This window comes from Pseudoliparis swirei, chromosome 5 (genome assembly GCF_029220125.1).
Source record: "Pseudoliparis swirei isolate HS2019 ecotype Mariana Trench chromosome 5, NWPU_hadal_v1, whole genome shotgun sequence".
In the NCBI taxonomy this organism is placed as follows: Eukaryota; Metazoa; Chordata; class Actinopteri; order Perciformes; family Liparidae; genus Pseudoliparis; species Pseudoliparis swirei.
Window position 1 is genome coordinate 20,374,869 of NC_079392.1, and position 20,379 is coordinate 20,395,247.

Genomic DNA, 20,379 nt, shown 5'->3' on the forward strand with positions numbered 1-20,379 from the left:
ACAGGCAGCTCATTAACCGTTCACCACAATCACAAGGTATCCATGATGCAGATGAATGTCCTCTTACGGCGTCATTGATCTCAAAGGAGGCCGTCTAACTCAACATGGCATCTCTGACATGCAGGGCTGCCACGCTTGCATCACACAGCCATGAATCTCTGTCTGTCACGAAGCCCAAACATAGAGGTGATGTGTCACCGTTCAGTCTTGGCATCTCGTTTTTCTGATTAAATGTTTCAAGAGTCTTTACTTTAAATCTGCAGTAATCTCTTTTGAAATTTGTGACAGTAAATCTAACTGTGATCAAGGGTCAATGTGGCGAACGCCATTTATTGCAAGAAAAGGAGGCATCAAAAATCAGTGCCTGACTTTTATTCTTTGGCAAAAATCTGATCAGGCTGGATTTCCCCCCCGGGGCCCTTTATCAGAAGAAGACTGATGTCCCGATATGACTGCGATCACTAAGCCGAACATCACAAAATCTGATTTTTAGGAGACCATGGCCATTCATGCAGAGTAAGTGTGCAAGGTAAGATACTGATGGCAGCTTTATTGCCAGCTATTTCTAATCTTCTGCACACTGGCTCACTCCGTTTCATTTGCTGTTGTCCTGAAAGCTTTTAAATCAGATTTAGACTCTCAAAATGTTCTCTTTGACGCTTACTCTTTGTAAAACTAAGCAGCCGTTAGTCCAGATAGCCAAGATAGCCCACGTTTCATTCATTGTCAAACAATGAATTAGCTCAAAAGGATCCCATTAGCATCATGTCTAATTAGGATAATCTATAATAATCTCACCCTTTGGCAAACTTCTACCGACGCCCTTCCATGCCAGACAGAATGAATTCATTGAGTTCTTCACAAAAGAATCACGTTGACATGCTGAGCTGCTTCATAGCTTTGTAGAAAGGTTTGATAACATCAATATGCTATTCTAAGTCCTTCCTCTTCATTCACTAAAACAGAGGTGGAACAAGACAACCAACGATGTCCTTTAAGCAGACAAATGTGTTCATTGGTTATCTGTAATTATTAGGGGATTGCATGAATGACCGAGAAGGATGTTTACAGGGTAAGGATTCCCAAGAACAACATCCACAAGTTTAGAGCCAAGACAAATCATTGAACAGGCAATAGCAGATTCCACAATGGGTTTGAGGTCTGGGGCCAATTTAGGTCCCTTATTTCATAACTGAAGACCAAAACAAGCTATTTGCTATTCTCTTTTAGTTGTTATTGAGTTGTTGTTTACTTTTTCAACCACGTGTCATGATACCTGATTGATTTGGCTTTGAACCCTTAACCACAACACTTTTGACTGGAAACATCGTGTGACCTACCAATCAGTGTAAAGTGCTTCTTTCCTCAATGCCAAAAATAAATGTAGTATGATTATTTTCTAACTGGAGTGCACTTGAGTGGTTATTTCTGATGAGGGAAGGATCTTACCGTTGTAGCTTTCCTCATATACATGTCTGACTTCCAGCTCAAATCAAATCTGAGTAGTTCGTCATCAAAGAACACATTCTCTCCTGGTCATCTAGAATGGTTTGATGGTAATCTCTGTGTGTGTGTGTGTGTGTGTCGGCAGTGTGGAGGGTGCTCTTCACACAAGATTAGATGTGGGCAGCGATTTTGATGACACAAGGGTCTGTAAGGCACACGCAATCACGTCATACAGCTTAGTTTATCACCATCTCTTACCCTCTGCCTAAATGGAGAGTTTACATCTCCGCTCTGTCTCGCTGCCTTTTGAAAACTTTGTGCTGCAAATGAATGCAGAGAGGAACAAACTGCAATAATGAGCATGCTGTGAAGAGGCAACCATCTCGTCTCCGATACTTCCAATGTATGATTTTTCTCTTACAGTCGGTTATTGGAGTTAAAGCTGTTGTCCATAAAAGAGGCTGCCAACAGCGTAGTAAAAATACCACGCATTATCTCACTCTTCAAAGCATGAACACATCCTCTGTTGTGCACAACCAACTGATTTACATTAACAGAAAAGATGATGCTGTATAATAATGCTCTAATAGGATTGATGGAGCTGGAACAAGCTGGCAGTTTTAGTTATATTGTGCACGTCTCTCTGAATAACTCTAAGTTGCTTATTTGAATTTACAGTATATATTCACTGCCGTCTGTCATGGATATGATAAGCAATATATTTATATGGATTATGTTGTTGAAAGGATGAATTAGAGGAAATGAATCTGCAGGATTGAGCTGCATCTTCAAAAACAAGTTAAAGGATCTGTGCACTCAAGGTGAAGAGACATCATGCATGAATGCCAGGGGCGCATTGAGTGAATACATTCCACCTAACTCTGTACATTAAGTCAATTAATTGTGCTTCCTGTTTCAGTCATTTTTGTCATGACACCACTTTGATCCAGACTGAATTGTTCTTGCCAAAAACCTTTACCCAAACTGCGTGAATTTATCCAATCTGTCCATATTGAACTTTACTATAAACTGTTTGAAAAGCATTTGTCCAATCTGTGTTACAATCCTTTAAAGGTACAAGAAAAGAAAAAAAATTCAAGTATCATTATTCCTTCTAATAATAACATTTTTTATTGATTGATAATAAATGTTGTAAAACCGCACTAATCTGATCTGCTCTTGAGCCGTGTCAGCTCTTCATTCCCAGCAACAACACTATTCTATCTTCTGTGTCTTTATTTCTCCTTGCACCATTGTTACAGCTGTGACTGACCTTTTCTTTGGCAGCCTGTCCAACTACCCTGAAAGCTGGAGGATAGGCTTTAATTGACGTGATAGCATTCTTGAGGTGTGTAGGGTGAGGGAGAGGAGTAAGTATGGAGAAATGTTGAAATCGAAAGGTTACGCTCTAGATTGGTCCATGCCATCTCAATTCATGAAGAGACATTTCCAACCTTGAGCAACGATATGAAAGGAAACAGATTGATTTCGCTTTTTATTAATTCAGCATAAACACTACAATCGATTGAGGTTTTGAAATTCGGCTAAGAAAGTCTGTCAACACTCCGAGCATTGGTATAGCAGAAAACAACTATTTTCTATGTCAAGATAAAGTGGAGTGATGTCTACCTGAGCAGAGTTAAATGAAGTTGTTATCCCAGCAGGAAATAATCCTACCACCACCGCAATCTAATCCTACAAATAGTATAATGCTATCCCTTGCATATAACCGGTGCCAACAATGTTATCTTCACCTCACCTGTCTCTCCTCTGCTCCTCTGAAACTCAAGAGCAGAGGCTATTAATGATCGTGATGCAGCGCTGCAGAAGCAATATAGAGGAAACACTATAGCCTAGACACATTGTTATGAAATATTGGGTTTAAACTAGGGCTGTGAAACGATTAAAAATTTTAATCGAGTTAATCACAGGTTTTTGTGGATTAATCATGATTAATCACATATTACCGATATTCTCGGTATATTTTAGAATAGAATAGAATATACACTTTTATTAATCCCCAAGGGGAAATTAGTTCTCTGCATTTAACCCATCCTTAGTTATTAAGGAGCAGTGGGCTGCGGTGAAGCGCCCGGGAAGCAACTGGGGGTTCAGTGCCTTGCTCAAGGACACTTCGACTTGCAACTAATGGGGGGAGCGGGGATCGAACCCACAACCCTGCGGTTGCAGGACGGCCCTCTTACCCCACTGAGCTAAAGCCACCCCAAATTTTGTGAGAACATAGAGATTTATGACAAAAGTCGGATATATACATTTATACATTCTTCTATACAATGGTGCTGCAACTCAGCAGTTATTTAGCAGTTTTCTTCCATATGGAACATTAATACATCTTCATCCTAAACAGAATGTTTAACCCTCCTGTTACCTTTCGGGTCAATTTGACCCCATTCAATGTTTAATGTCGGTGTTCTTTGGGGTCAATTTGACCCCAGGCTGTTTTTCACTGTGTCAAACATATAAGAAATATCAACTTTTTTATTTATTTAAAGGGCTATTTAGGTAGTCAACAAACAAACATAAAGTACCTCACACTTAAACTTGGGAAGCAATATTAATTCTAATAATTTTCTGGAGGTTTTAATTGCTGGGGTCAAATTGACCCCGAGGGTAAAATATGTTAGTAAATGTAAAGGTAACAGGAGGGTTAAACAGAACATGCTTCTCTTGTTTGTCAACCATTAACTCCACCATGATACAATCTAAAGGCCTCTAGTCTTCCTCTAGCAGCTGCTGAGGCAAACTGACTGTGTGGGTTTTCTTCATGAACTGGGCCGTGATGAAAGGGACGGCGGGACACCGCTGCAAAGCTGAAACCTCACCGGCCCGGACACGGGACAGATTGACAAGTGACTTTTTTTGCTCGGTCGATGCGCGCACGGAGCTCTGTGGCGCGAGACGGAGATCGATAAGTGTTAACGCAACGCGAAGAGACAGAAATGACATGCTGCTGTGGAGATACGATCAACAACAGATGTTTAGTTTAATAAAAGAACAAAGACGTGCTATAGAGAACATGTCAGGGGCGTGCCAATCTCTTTAATGTCATGCGATCTACCAACACTACGCGCGATCGACTGGCAGGTCGTGATCGACGTGTTGAGACCCTGATCTACAGGAAGTAAAAGTCGTAACAAGGTTTCCGGAGGTGAACCTGCGGAAGGATCATTACCGATGAACAGACCGTCTGCATGAGAGCGGACAGAGTTCAGATTGAAGTGGTGTATTGGAAGCTCATTTTGCAAGTGACTTTTTTTTCGTCCCGACGACCAACAACAGACGGATTGGAAGCTCATTCTGCGCATGCGTTAAATGCGTAAAAAAAAAAAAAACTAGTTAAACCTGTAATTGAATTAACTGAGTTAACGCGTTATTTTTCACAGCACTAGTTTAAACTGAATTAATACTGACTGTGCAGCATTCAAATAGTGCATTTAGAATTTGGACATCAACTTTGTGAATGAAGCTTTGAACTCTTTGCTCTAGCCCTCAATGTGATCAGTTTATTACTTAAATACTTTAATGGCTAGAAAAGACATTTTGAATATCCTCAGTAGAGCCATGTTTCACTTCCTGACTGAACCTAGTTGAGCCCAAGTGCTCTCTACGACCTTCACATCGGACTGTATAGATTTCTTTCTCTCTCTTGAGTTGAAAACTAAGCAGTTGCCAAGCCTGAAAAAAACCTTACACTGGCTGCTTTAAGAACCACGAACATTCAATTCTATTCAGTTCATTTGTATAGCCCAATTTCACAAATTACAAATTTGTCTCAGAGTGCTTTACAATCTGTACACATAGACATCCCTGTCCCAAAACCTCACATCGGATCAGGAAAAACTCCCAAATAACCCTTCAGGGGGAAAAAAGGGAAGAAACCTTCAGGAGAGCAACAGAGGAGGATCCCTCTCCAGGATGGACAGGTGCAATAGATGTCATGTGTACAGAAGGACAGATTTAGAGTTAAAACATGCAACTCTTATCTCATCGTATTGCTCCATGTCACTTATGCCCACATTCGTTTTTCTGAAATTCAACTTCAGATTTGTTTCACACACACATACACCAAAGAATTGCGCAAAGACCCATCTCATTTCAGCATTAAATTTGTTTTGTTAGAATAAAAAGGTAATGGTGTGTTCACAAAACGTCAATGCAACGATGGGAATGGATGTTTGCACATCAGTGTTTATATTGGTCTCCGGTCGTCACTGTCGTCCTGACTTTGTTCATTATTATGTAGTTATGTCGACAATCATTTTATCCATTTATTTCAGTCAGTAGTATTTTGGGTGCACATCGCTGTAGTAAACCAGCCGGTGTCTGGCTTGCTCGATACGGTAAAAAGGTCTAAAATTCACAGAGCGTCCCCGAATGATGTTATGAGCCCAGATAGCTCTGCGTATGGTTTTCAAACATATCTGGAACTTCCAAAACATCTACATCTGTACATGTGCAGCAATAGTTTTTATTTCGGCCATGGCTGATGAAACGCTGTTGGTTTAGGCTCCACCTCCTCTCCGGCATGTATAGAACGAGTGAAGCATTTTGGGTCACATATGATCCCACGGTCGAACTTGCGCAAGTTAAGTGCGGCAAAAATGTGCTCTGTGTGAACACACCGTCATGTGTTAATTGTGAGTGAAATATTGTTAACATGGCCATTAATATGGGGAATATAATATATTAACGATACGTCTCCAGCATAGAATACATCTGTCAAGTGTTGCGAGTGTTCTATCAATGGTTAAATCTGACGCAAACCTACACCACAGATATCCTCGGCGGGATACCCGCAAACCCTCACCTCAAATGACCAGAGCGCATAGCAACATTTGTGATGCTAGTGAAGTTTTAGTGCTCCGATAATGATGACAAACAACAGGATATGTGCCAGATATGTGGTACAGTGTATAGATTAATGCAAATTAAAAAACTTTTTTTTAAACTACAGTATGATCAAAAAAAATGCATTGCCTGAATCTTTTCCATACATTCCCATCTGGGAGATTCCCAGTCCAACCACTGTCCTATTATTTGTCACTACTGGACCACATGGGAGTTACGGACCTCGCTCATGTTCACCTTGAGCTTTTAGGTGTGGGGTAAAACTTTGCTAAGCCTTCACTCATTACTTTTCGCAGGCAGTCCAGAGGTTAGAACCAGTAACTATCTGATAAATGAAAATGCCCTCTCCTCACAGAGAGAGAAGCATATGTCAAAGTGCCGCAGAGCTTCATTAAAAGTTTAATGTATCAAGTGTGTGTGTGTGTGTGTGTGTGTGTGTATGTGTTCTTGTACTTGCTACATAGTTGGGTTCAAACTTAGTTTTAACATCCATTGTAACGATTTAGGTCAGGTATTTAGTAGGGCTGTGAAACGATTACAATTTTTAATCAGGTTAATCACAGGTTTCTGTGGATTAATCATGATTAATCACATATTACCGATATTCTCGGTATATTTTTGTGAGAACATAAAGATTTATGACAAAAGACGGATATATACATTTATACACAGGGGTGCACATAACTTGCTCACCACGAGCCGAGAAGAGTTGTTGACGGGTGTGCAAGTGACTTTTCTTTTTTCGTGTGTGCGCCCCTATGTGCACACCGGATCGAAGCTCTGCGGCGAGGACGGAGATCGGAGTCGTGTTAACGCGACATACGAGACAGAATGACATGCTGCTGGTTAGAGACGACCAACAACAGACGTATTGGAAGCTCATTCTGCGCATGCGTTAAATGCGTTAAAAAAATTAAATAATTAATCCTGTAATTTAATCATAACGCGTTAACGCATTATTTTTCACAGCACTAGTATTTAGTTGTGATGGTTAAAGTTAGGGCAGGGTGCTAATGAATGCCTTATGACAATCATGGTCATCAAAAAGACAGAAGTACAGGTGTGTGTGTGTTTGTGTCAGGGTCAGCTATCATCTCGTCTTTATATTTCCATTAAAAGTTAACTATTGGTCGACCTTTGGTAGGTACACCGTAAACCTGAACGCAGAAGTATGAATACATCATGAATGTGTGCAGCCATGATGTCCTTCCGACTGGGCCACCTCTTTCTTTTTGTGGCACTTTTGCAGAGGGAAAACCCTTTTCTCTCCATTTTGAATGCTTGTCGAATATTGCTTACTTACATTTGAAGACATGTTACTCATTTGACAAAATGTCCCACGAGTCAAGATCAAATTGCCCCCCCCCCACACAGGAAATTAGGTAAATTGTTATCACAGCCTGACAAACTGAGGTTCCCATTATTTACTGTATATGGTATCTCTGAGTTTCATCACATTACATTACATGTCATTTAGCAGACACTATCCAAAGAGTCTTACAATAAGTGCATCAACCTAGAGTACAAACTAAGAACAACAAGAATACAGAAAGTAGCATTTCCTCAACATAGTCGAACTACAAAAGTACCATAATAATCAGAATCAGAATCAGAATCAGAAACAGGTTTATTTAAGTGCCACTGAAGTGCAAATCTGTGTTTTAATCCAGATATAGTGGGAAAAGATGTGTTTTTAGTTTCCGGCGGAAGCTGTGGAGACTTTCTGCTGTCCTGATGTCAGTGGGGAGCTCGTTCCACCACTGAGGAGCCAGGACAGCAAACAGTCTGGATTTCGAGTGATTAGCTCGAGGTGGAGGAGTCACAAGTCGGTTGGCTGTTGCCGAGCGAAGCGAACGTGCCGGGGTGTACGGTGTGACCATATCCCGGATGGAGACGGGGCCCGATCCGTTCAGAGCACGGTACGCCAGAACCAGTGTTTTGAAGCGGATGCGGGCAGCCACCGGTAACCAGTGGAGAGAGCGGAGGAACGGAGTGGTGTGGGTGAATTTCGGGAGGCTGAAGACAAGTCGAGCGGCTGCATTCTGGATGAGCTGCAGAGGTCGGATGGCCTTAGCAGGTAGACCAGCCAGGAGGGAGTTGCAGTAGTTGAGGTGTGAGATGACCAGAGCCTGAGTAAGAAGAGGACGTATTCCTCCTTCCTCCATTGTATATATCACAATGTCACGAAAGGGAAATAAGCATTTATTTAAAATATATATTTAATAGCATTTATTTAATCTATCTAATCTGTGTGGGATGATCCAGCACAAACACACCACACACACAAACACAGATAGAAAGTGTGAACAGGCCAACATAACAACGATCTCTGGTATCTATTTTACTTAAAATAAACTTTCCCACAGCCAGCAACCCTCAAAGTGACTGACACACAGGCCTCTTTCCTTGGAAGCAGCCACCGTCACAGACACGTAGAAACACCAACTCTCGCATTGCCTCTGTCAGTGATGGATTATGCTGAGAGAGCACTGAATTGGGAGAAACAATGGAACAACGTGCCACAAGAGATGAGTGTTGTAGAAATAAATGTGTACCTATGGCATATTGTGAGATTTATCTTTGTTTTGCTTTGGCTTTTGACATCCTCAACATATTTCTTCCCAAATAACTAGAATGTCACATCATATTGAAACATGTGTTCATCTCTTTTAAAGTAGTTGTTCCCACAGTCCCATTGTTACTTCTCTTTTCTCCCCATTTTCATATCCCTCGCTCACTCTGGATGGGAAACCTACGTACAGCATAGTACAGCAGCTAATTGCATTTTTTTATGATACAACTCTGTCTATTATTCAAACAAAGAAGAGGATCAATTCAAAGTCTTTTTCGATATGTTACTCATATTTGTCATGCCATTTCTTTTCAGGTCTGTCTTGTTAACAAGATCTTGATCTCAATGAGAATTCCTTCATAAAACAGCTCACTTATTACTTTGTAATAATATTTCCAACTAATGCAACATATCACGGACAGAAGACGCCAAGACGGGTTGCTAATTTCCTTCATGTATGGAGGGACGTCAGGAGGGACCTCTTCCCTGGCACACTGCTACTGCCCCTGTCATGTGGAGACAAATGAATCCCACATCAACGCCATGCCTCGTTGCCTAAACTTGTGTGAACATGCCTGCATGTACGCGGGCACACAGTAGCATGGAAGTATTTCATGTGCAAGCACATAATCTATGAACAAGCGTGAACTGAGACGCACAAACAGTCAAAGTAAGACTGAGGCCTGTGGGACGGCTCCAGGTGAGGAGTCGGTCCTGCACTGCTAACGAAACCTTCCTGCCTTCAGACGTCTCTGCTGGTGCTCATCTGTCCACCCAGCTCCTCCCTGTACTCTGCTCTGCAGCCCAGCCCTCAACTTCTGCCAGAGAATTCATTAACTGCATGTCTTGCAAGTATTTATAGAAATTCAAGGCAATTTCCTCTGAGCCAACCGACAATCTCCGCCAGGAAGTTATGGTGCATAGACACTGAAATACACCTCACTAGATTTGAAATACACTCCAAGGAAAGCGATAACTCGACCTATCCTCTAGTCCGCTGGAACTCCATCCACCTCAAAACACTAAACAAACTCCTCGTTCGCACATTTTCTGACTCTTTGCAAATGATGTTAAATTGCCACATATTTCAGCCACAACATCATTATCCTCCACACTTCATCATCCCTCATTCAGTGTGTACAAATGACATCAATGATTCCTATTTCCACTCCAGCCTTACACAAGAGAGCTTTGGAGGGACAAATTATTGGTCCATGCGGCGAAAAAGCATTTGAAATAAATTTAAGGGGATTCAGAGAAGCTTCAGTCTACGTTTCATTATTGAGACTTTTGTACACATCTTGCTTTTCCTTGCTGTAAACTGTCGGGTAGAGCTCGGTCGTAAGTACAGCGCTGTGATGGAGAGTGTTGAAATTGTCATTAGTGGCGATCATAAAAGGGAGGTAAATGGTATTTTTGAGGCCATGCTAATTGGTGTGATAATATGCAGACCTTGGTGTGTGTTCTCCAATGATTATCTGAAAAGATCACCTACTCAGAGAGGAAGAGCAATTGTGTCGGGCTGAGGGTTAAGATTGAGTTGTCGGGTTAAAATCCAGAGGCAGGATGTCCGCAGTCTGCAAATCAAGAGATGCTCTTGCTTGAAGTGCGAAACAGATTCTCCGAACATAACAGTGACGAGAATGAGGCATGATGAAGACGAGAGCAGCGTTTCATCTGTTTCCTATTTAGCAACTAACTTTGGATATACCTGACTTCTAACGTGACAATCTGTTCTCACTATCAGCTGCTGCGTTCTGAAAGGCACAAGGAGAGGGAGAAACAGAACATGCATTGTGGGGTGTTTTTGTTTATACTGTTTAAACTGTTTAGTAAATAGGCAGCAGAAAATGACGGATTATTAATGTGATTAAAAAAGCTTTTAATTAGAGGTTAAATTAAGAGCATTGAGTGCCGAGTGGTTACTGTGCATTTCATATAACTGAACTATCCCGGGTTTCATTACGGCCTTGGCACCTTTGTTGCATCTCGTACCTTCTTTTCTTTCTGAAATATAATCATATATCAAAGTCAATTATTAGAAAAAAACAGTACTACTTATTTAATGGTTTCAACCATTCATCAAGCAAGAAGACTAAAGACCAATGTATGGTTTCCACTTGGCTACGAGGGTCATCGTGTCCAAGTGACTTAAATGTCATCATCCTGTCTTTCCTGCAAGTGCCTGTGCTCGTAAAATAGACTGGACACACTGTTTTGTGTACTGTATGTATGTAATAAATCCCCCATTTTAAGATTTGACTATGTTGCTGATAGTCATTTGAGGAATTATATTTGGGATTTGGGAAATTGTCGTTTATAGATTCAACAAAACAATTATCATATTAGTCGCTAATATCAATTTTTTATTTCTCTTACGAGTAGTGGACAATGCATTTAAGTAAGGGTCAAGACAAGAACAGCCAAGTAATGTTTTTCAGTAAAAGTACTACTTTGGCATGTGGAGTCACAGACTGATTATCTAGTACCACATCAGAGGAGGGTCGGCACAAACTAATTATTTGGAAGTAAAAGTCATGCTCACATCTGCCACAGTAAACTACATATTTGTTTATCAACTGTTCTCATCCATGATAGCCCATATCTCCCCAGGGGACCAAACACATGTTCTCTCCACTCCACCGCTGAGACAAATGGTTTCTGGAGCAAATTAATTCCCAGTTGGAGAATGACTGTAATGAATGGGTTGGGCGAGAGAGATGGATGGGCTTCCCTTTCTTCTGCACAGCCCTCTGCTCCCACTAACAAAGATGCTGAGGCTTGTCCTACTTTTGTGGGAGGAAAAATGTGGCTTTGTACAGTAGCTCAGGGGATTCTCCAAGTGAGGCTGCTGTGTGTTAACTGACTTGGAGCACAAAGACACCTAGAGGAAATCTACCAACAGAGAGAATAATGTAGAGCTGTGAAGCTGCGAATTTGGGTAATTCACATTGATTATATCCCGTCTCAGATGCAAGTGTCTTGTTTGAGAAAGCATGATACACTGTGTTGATTTTTGATGCGCGCGTGTGTGTGTCTGTGTGTGTGTGAGTCTGTAGTTCAGGCCGACTCAGTCCCATGACATTCAGATTGAGACTCATAATATTGTGTACGGCTTGTGAGATGGTTCTCTGCCGTGGTGGAGACAAGAATTATCCTCTGTTACTCTTTCTGTGTCAAAACACAAAAACACCTGTTTATTTGAGCATAAAATAAGCCGCATGTCGGACATACAGTACATGATGCCACATACATGACGCCACATACATGACGCCATTGTTTGTCTTTTGAACAGCTTGTCGAGTTGCAAAAATCTACAGTTCCGTAACACATGCCATCAGATATCAATAAAACAACAAAAAGCAGAGTAAAAATGTTATCGACAATGTATTATTTATTTTGTATAAAATCTGAAAATAAAATTCCCAAAAAAACCTCATTGAAAAGGCATTCTTTGTTTACATTACTTACCCTCTACAGGCTGACTGTGATTGAGACTGGGGATCTTGTCGATAGTTACAGCAATACATTTTATATTAAAATGAGATATGTAGGATTTATAAAGTGCACATCAAATCCCATCCTTTTTTCCACCTCATCTAAAGCTCCAGGCTTTCTGTCAGAAAAGTTGTTATGCCTGGAGGCAAGTATCTTTAGATGATGTGCGGGGTCAACGTGAACGTCGGGCCGACAGTATCTGATCACAGAATCATCAGCAGCGTTGGTGCCAGAGGTGTAACTGTAGTTGCTTGTTGGCAAGAATGTTGATAACATTTCCTAAAGCTGGTGTATTTGTGGTTTAAATTGTCTATTTCTCGCTTTTTGGGGGGATATTTTAGGAGGTTTAATATATTTTATTCCTGAAAGATTGTTTCTGATTGTCAATCTTATTGATGAGCGGCTTCCAGGAAAAAAATTCTATGATTGGCTTAAACAATAGCAATCAATAATAGAATAAAGTTGCTTCAATTGGATTGTGGTAACCTTTAACAGAGCATCAGCAATCAGCCAATAACCAGTGTGAGGGTATTAATAAGAAATTACATTTTGAGCTATATTGATTTTATTAAACTAAATAATGAGGGAAAAGTAAAGCATACCTTAATTCAGAGAAAGTGAATATTGGACCATCACCATAACGTCAACATAATATTTTTGGCGACAAATATTTTCTTTTCAGCTTTCTTTGATGAATAAATTCTTCACTTTGGGTTCATGCATCTGAAAAAGTAAATAAGTCTGTGTTTTCAGTCGAAGAACACAACCTTATTAGTTCCTGACAAGTGAACATTTCTGCTCTGTGAGTGGCACAACGACATGACATGAATACTCGGGAAGCCCAATCTCATCATTTCAATTCTGTCACAGCTCTGGATTTTGAGTTTATTTTGTCAACGTTAAATCAGGATTCCAACCGTGGATTCGATTCTCAAACGGGGAAGAGAGATGTCTCACACACGTAGCTGCACATAGACACACACTCCTACTGTCAAACTGTGGCTATAATGAACTGGAGCACCATGTATGAGACTCCTCTCACAGGAGGTCATCTCATCAGCTCCGTCAGACCAAAATAAGTCATCAAGTGAAATTGAAAAGACGATTAAGGTCTTGATTAAAGTGTACAATAAACAAAGACCCATTTTTAATTAACAGACTGACTTTGTTTCAGTACCTTGGCAATACAATATGCATTTGAATCCTCCCATCCCCAGCTCCCATATCCCCTTTCATCATACACACACACATCTGACCCAATGTTAATTATTTTCACTTTTAATGATTGTATAGGATGGATCAGTGGTTGTTAGGAGTGCACAGATGACAGTGAATGGGAAAAAAAAAACATTTCCCATGCTAGGTTAGCAAGAACAAAAAACCCTCAATCAGCTTATAGCACAACTGCTGCTGATGTATGCTGGAATCCCTCTTCGTCCCTTTATTCTGCTTTATGAGCTCCAAAAGCTGCTCAAAGCCTCTGTCGAGCCTCAACAACCCAACCAGGGAGAAGGGGAGATCCCCCCGCCAGTAGCTGAGGACTGGATGCCAGCCATCTTGGTGATCACCATGGCACAATGCAAATCCTTTAGGTTGTGCATCGGGTTCATTAATATTTTTTAAACATTGTTTTCTTTATTTGTGGGCAGAACGAGACAAACAAGCAGCATCAAATAACGTCACATGTGAATGTTTCAGCTCAAATTTCAGAAGCGTGAACCGTTTGTAAAATAACTTTCCAGGCTACTAGGATGCTATCGATTACAACTCACTGAATGTGGATCATAAGTATTATGTTCTGCCATGGTTGAGAGTTTATACTCAAGTCCTTTAAGACACAAGAACAGTTCCAACACCCTCGCTGCTCTCATACCTGTCGGTTCCTCCAATAACAGAATTATATTGAGCCATTGGAAGTATTTGTAATGCACGATGCTATCTCTGTCCATTGGAAAGAACAGCTTTGCAAAACCTCCATGAAGTGCCGAACCAGCCGCCCAGCTGCAGTGATGACTCAATGCGAAAACGGGTTAAATCTAAAAAAGAGAACCGAGTTCACCCGTCAAGGAGAGTTAGTAGCCGCGATGTTAAGTGTCTTGGACACGCGAAGCTACTTTTCCAGTAAAACTACACCACATCAATGAGTTAGCTGCAAGCTGTGTGTCTGCCTTAGTACACTCTGTCGGGGTTAGCAGGTCGATCTTCAAGTCAGAGGATGAGTGGTTTTATCCCCAGCTCCACTAGACCTAGTCGATGTGTCCTTGAGCAGACACTTGACTCCAACTTGCTCCCCGTAGCTGTGTCTACGGTGTATGAATGCAAGTCCTTTTGGATAAAAGCGTCAGCTAAATGAAATGTAATTTAATTTTTCTGCCACTTTCAGGGCTCTGTCTTTAAAAGGTGAACCAGCTATACTCATTTTAGTGTCAACCCGCTCCTCCGAGTTTTTGTTTAAAAAAAAAAGAATCCTTCAGTTCAACAATTTTCTACATTTTGTTAAAGGCAATTAAATCAAAGTCAGCAAAAGTTGAACCAAAAATGATTTACCTCCTTGACGCTCGACCTCATAAACCTTCCAGATCAACTTGACATTCTTGCCATTGTTAAATGACTGCTCCTCTCTTTCTAATTATACTTTGGTGTAGAAATGTCTTTCTCTAGTTAACATTTTCTCATTTCGCAAAGAACTTATGAAGCTATTCTCCAAAATACAGTGACCAATTACTTTTCTTCCTTACCGCACACCTCCAACAAGGAGAGCAGTATTGTCTGTAGAGCTTTGGTTCCAGCTGGATACCAGCGGATTTCACTCATTATCCTGGCTCCTGAAATAGTCAGGCCTATTAAATCACTCTTAATCAGGACCATGGTTCATTAAATCAAGGAGACTTTAAAACGGTTTATCTGTGGGGAAAGCGTTTTATACCCCTTTGTCATGCCTGTAGCTGACCACCTCGGCTGTGGGAGAAGTCTTGATGAAAGCCTCTTAGTGCCACTTTAGTAGACTTAAACCAGAGCTCACGAATGATGGTCTGATGGAACTGATGTGCAACTATAATTGATGAAAGCGTGTTTGAGGCGTGAAGTGAATAGTTTTCTGCTGATATTGTGATGCCCTGTTGACTTGTCTTTGTAGTGCCGTGCTCTGATTTTACTGCCTGTTGGTTGATTATTCTGCATCTGTCAGTGTGTTTACATGATGGTATAATTTGAATCTTGCTTTAGTCGGACTATGCTATCTTTTGGGGGATCTGCTATTATCCCAATATACATGGCAGTGAGTAATTCGAATCATTGGCTGAAAGCATGTCATATCCGATACGATAGGTGGCTCTGTTTTCATTACAAGCCATTACCGCTTAACTTCTTCACCACTACCAACAAGAACCAACAACAACAACATCAACATTTCGAGAAAGAACCATGAACTTTAGTATGTTCAACTCCTTCAATACATTAAGCATAAATTCTGTCTGCTCTTCGGTCCAGACATGTGTGGTGGCTCTTGTGTTCTCCAGAGCGTTGTTTGTTTGTTTTCTGCCGGCCAGGCTCCCGGCAGTGACAACTTATCGTCTCTTTCGACTTCCGGGTCACGACATGGGAGGGAGGGAGGGAGGAGGGATCTCAAGCATGCGCAAAGATGCAAAATTCAGTTCCTAATCCAATTCACCGTTACATGCCGCGATAGTCGAATTATCAACCGGATCGGATCGAGTTATCCAGGGGTGTTAATCGGATCGTAGTCGGACCGCACATAGTCGAACAAAGGTGTTTACATGAAACGGATAATTCAATTTCAGTCCGACTAAGCCAGTTATTCGAATGCATGTAAACACGGTCACTATCTCTTCAAGACGTTTCCTTCATTAAACACGACTTCATTTTCATTTGAGCAATTCATTGGAATATTTTAACTTATAACTTACAAGTTATTTTGCATTTCATAAATCACATCTGATGTAGCTAATTAACTGCGTCTATAAAGTCAAGTTAGGAGGGGAATGTGAACTCCAGTGGCAATAATCTATCAGGGCTTTGGCAGATACAAACACAAAGCAAAGCACAAGGTTGCCAAAAATATCCACCAAAACCAAACAGAACACAGGAAATGCATTAGATTCTGATTCTGAACAACTCAGCAATTTTCATATTGTATCATTGGCCTATTTACTCTTGCAGAGCTCTGGAGGATAACCGCGAAAAATCAAATTATTTTTCAACTAGCAAACCAAACATCATAAACATATTGGCAGCTGAATGAAAAGATGGTGTGAACAAACACGATCTTTTGAGACTTGATCTACTTCTGATCAACGATAGCATCCATCCTCCTTCTTCCCCGGGGAAGTTGAAATATTGTAATCAAATTATGTAATCCTTGTATGCTTAACAGAGCAAATATCGAAAGGCCTTGGAGCATCACTTACAGTCACCCAGGACATCTTTAATACTTACAATACAAGGGTTTCCGTAATCAGATTATCATAAACATGAATACCAAAGCAGGGAAACCACTACAACAATTACTTTGCAATCTATGTCAAAATGAAATAGTAAAGTACCATCTGATGGTGTAAGGATTGAGATCTTTATATATATATATATATATATACGTCACATTAATTTTCTTGTAGGTTTTTGTTTGACAAAGATTAACAGCAGTGCTGAATCAGCTCGCTTTGGCAGTATGTTCACAGAAAGAGCAAGGAGGCTGGCATCCACACGTTCCTTTTCCTTAACTGCATCGATCATCACGCACAACACAAATCTGTACTTAATGCTTATAACACCATTATGTATTCTGTTAGTGAGACTTTTAAGACAAAAAAGCATGATTGGAGGAATTGAAGACCCAGTGCAGCATTATATTTCTGCCAAGCAACACTCGAACATCAAGCTCTGATATTACCAATCTACACCGGCCAACCATGAGGACCAGATTAGGCGTTGTTTTTGAAACTCAGGCCAAGAAATTCTATCTAACGAATATTGTAGCCTTGTGTGCAGATCTATTGCAATTATGCAAACATTTTATGAGTGTTTATGGAAATAGCTTATGCTCCACGGGTGATATCACCACATTAAACAACACATATCAACACACAAGGTCAGTGAGAAATCAAAATGTAAATGAATGAAAAATACTAACAAGAGATTGGACTTATCTTGTTCCCACAGACAACTGCTTCCTGAGCTTATCTTGCTTACTGACAATCCTGAAAACCTAATAAATAAGGACTTACAAGTGTATCTACTTTGAGGTGGAAGCGACAGACTATACGGTATAATAATAAAAGTAAAACTTTGAATTTATATAGCGCTTTTGATGAGGTATGAGCTTCATTTAAAATTCCAAGCTATGGCTTCCAGCTCTCACTGATTTATGCCTGACGCCTGCAGTCAGAGGTCACATCCACACAGTGCAATATGAGAAAAAAAAGATCCCAACATTCATGTAATGTTTTAATATGTTTTTCTGTGATTTGACTCAAATGCAACACACGTAAAAGCTAACTTGAAAATGTTTTCCTTTGTTCTGAAAGCATTGTGCCACGCCTACACTTTGCTTTTTGAAATATAACCTTTGAATAAGAACATGATGAGATTTAAAACAATAAATACAGAAGAGTTCCCTAATTAATTCATTTGAAAGTTTTAAATGTCGCATATGATTGTACGTGTCAAGATATAACAAACCACCCATTCACTACACAAGCAATACGTTCATCCTACTCTCTGACAAAGTTCTGGCTGTATTACTTACAAATTCAGGTAGCTCTGATTTCATTTGCACATGCACACTTGACTTCAAGGAGAAAGTGTTGTGAACATCAAGACAAACCCATCAGTTACACTAACAAGTGTCATGGAGAAAGATCCATTACGGACAGTTAGAGCACCTGCTTTGCATTAACCGGACATGTGCTGCTCAATTAGCCCTGCGTAATGAGCCATATCTGGTTTGAGATAAGGCTTGGTGTTAGGATGCATATGCATGTGATGAAAAACATATAAATTGTGAGATGGTTGAAACAATATGAGATGAAACATGGAAAACTGTGATTCAAATATAATCTGTGTTTGATCATTTATCATGTGTCTTAATAAACCATAACTCACAGGCTCAGGGGGCAATCCAGACAACAGCTGCCGACCGCCTTTTCATGCACTGCTGCTTGAGTAATATATCATGAAATATTAAATGTTGATCTTTAATGCTCCCGAGGTCTGACTCAGGAGTGGTCTTTTATTACATAATCAACTGTTTGGGAGCTAAAGTTTCTCTGGCAACTAAAAATCCATGATTGTTATACAGGGAAAGGACTTCATTATCCACTGAGGACGAATTATTGTTTTGAACGATAAGATAACTGTGTTCAAATGACAATGTGTTACAGGTCCACTGTAGCTGTGATCAAGCTTTTCATGTGTCTTGTCATGTTTTAAACATGGTGTCACCATTGTTGGTGCCTGGGTTGATTGTTATTGTCTATGCCTGATGCAACACAAATTATATTGTTAACACTGCAGTTTGCAGTGTACAAATAAATGATTGTGTGGCGTCACGTGAGCACAAGCATGCGCGTTATGAAACTAATGAGTAGCTGCCTCCACTGCCAGGGCTGCCCGGACGATAGGCGTACCTCCTGTTTATATTGGACATGCAGGTGCACGTGCACATGCAAGGGGCGCGCTACCGTCGCTCACTCTGTGTTTTCTCAATGACTCCTGTAAATGGCTGACTATGAGTACCTGCAGTTGGAGTTCCATGGGCATCCCTTACAATCAATTTAAGCAATGTGTCTGTCTTTAAAGCAGACCAATGCAGCAGACATGTCTTTCTGGGTATAGTTGGTTGGTCTCTACTCGTTTAGGACTAACTGGTATTACCTCAAATCCCTTAAATAAAAGAATAAACCTCGCCCTGTTCACATCACTTAATTCGCTCCATAAGAGCTAAAATAGTTCGTTATCATAAGAACTACCAAAAGAGGGTGCATGTCTCTCTTACCTGTAAATGCCCCTGGTACATAATGAGCACACTCGCGGATCTCTCCGTCAGCGGATCTTTGCACTTCTTCCAGACGTGTGAAGCAGACACTCAGACTGGGAGTGTTGACATGAAAAGCTGAAGCGGAGTTTCTGGACAGAGGAGCTGTCCTCTCCTCAGGCGCTGAAGCGGACACTTTGCGCTCTTCCAGGACGTTTCTTCTGCGCGCGGTGACACCGAGGCGCGCCGGGCGCAACGTCGGACCTCACTTTTAGCTTCCCTCAAAGTCTGCTGACGCTGGATTATGACAAGTAAAAGCCTTTGGGGTCCTTGTGGGAGGGGAACAAATCACCGCGATTTAAACCCTGAACGCATTGCCGTTTTCCACGTCTCTCTCTCTGTTTCGGGTCTCTGGCCGTGCTTCTGTCTCCCTCTCTCCTCTCCTCTCCTCCTCTACCGGCTTGGGTCTAAATGTTTTTTACGCTGCTCGGGGTTCCTTCTCTTCTTATAGTGCGCTCCTCTGACCCAGCCCTCTGGTTCCTCCTCCAGTGCTGAGGTGCTCCACAAGGAGGCACACAAGAACATTTCAATCACACGTGGAAAGTTTCCGAAATGCGCACACCATTTAATCCACATTTATATTATATATTTTTTCCTTTATGTCCTGTAAACAACACATATCACGTATATTTAAATTACTTCTCAATCGGTTTTTTTAGATCAATTTTAAATAATATCAATTTTCAAAACAAGTTTCTCTTCCTCAATGCAACATATTGTGCAATTTCCTATGCTAAAAGCAAACTGCGTCTGAAAAAGTGTATTTGCATGCAAAGAGCAAAATTTGCTGTTGTTCCCAGTTGTCCAATTAGTGGGAGAAACAATTATGGAACCAAAACTACAAGTCAAATAATTTCAAGATAATTATGTCGGAGAACGAGAGCAAATTATCTGGTATGAGTGAAGGTACTTCACCATCAGCCACATGTTGGCAAACACAATT

The 20,379-nt window shown here is 40.8% G+C and overlaps 1 protein-coding gene across 1 annotated transcript in view; it reads right to left on the reverse strand.

Annotated features, from left to right (window-relative positions):
- Positions 1-19,500, reverse strand: part of pex5la (peroxisomal biogenesis factor 5-like a) — a 90,778-nt gene extending 71,278 nt beyond the window's left edge. The window contains exon 1 of the mRNA XM_056414630.1: positions 19,398-19,500. Coding sequence (XP_056270605.1) covers positions 19,398-19,418 — 21 coding nt within the window. The 5' untranslated portion in view covers positions 19,419-19,500. The remainder of the gene's footprint in view (positions 1-19,397) is intronic.
- Positions 19,501-20,379: the final 879 nt, after the last annotated feature.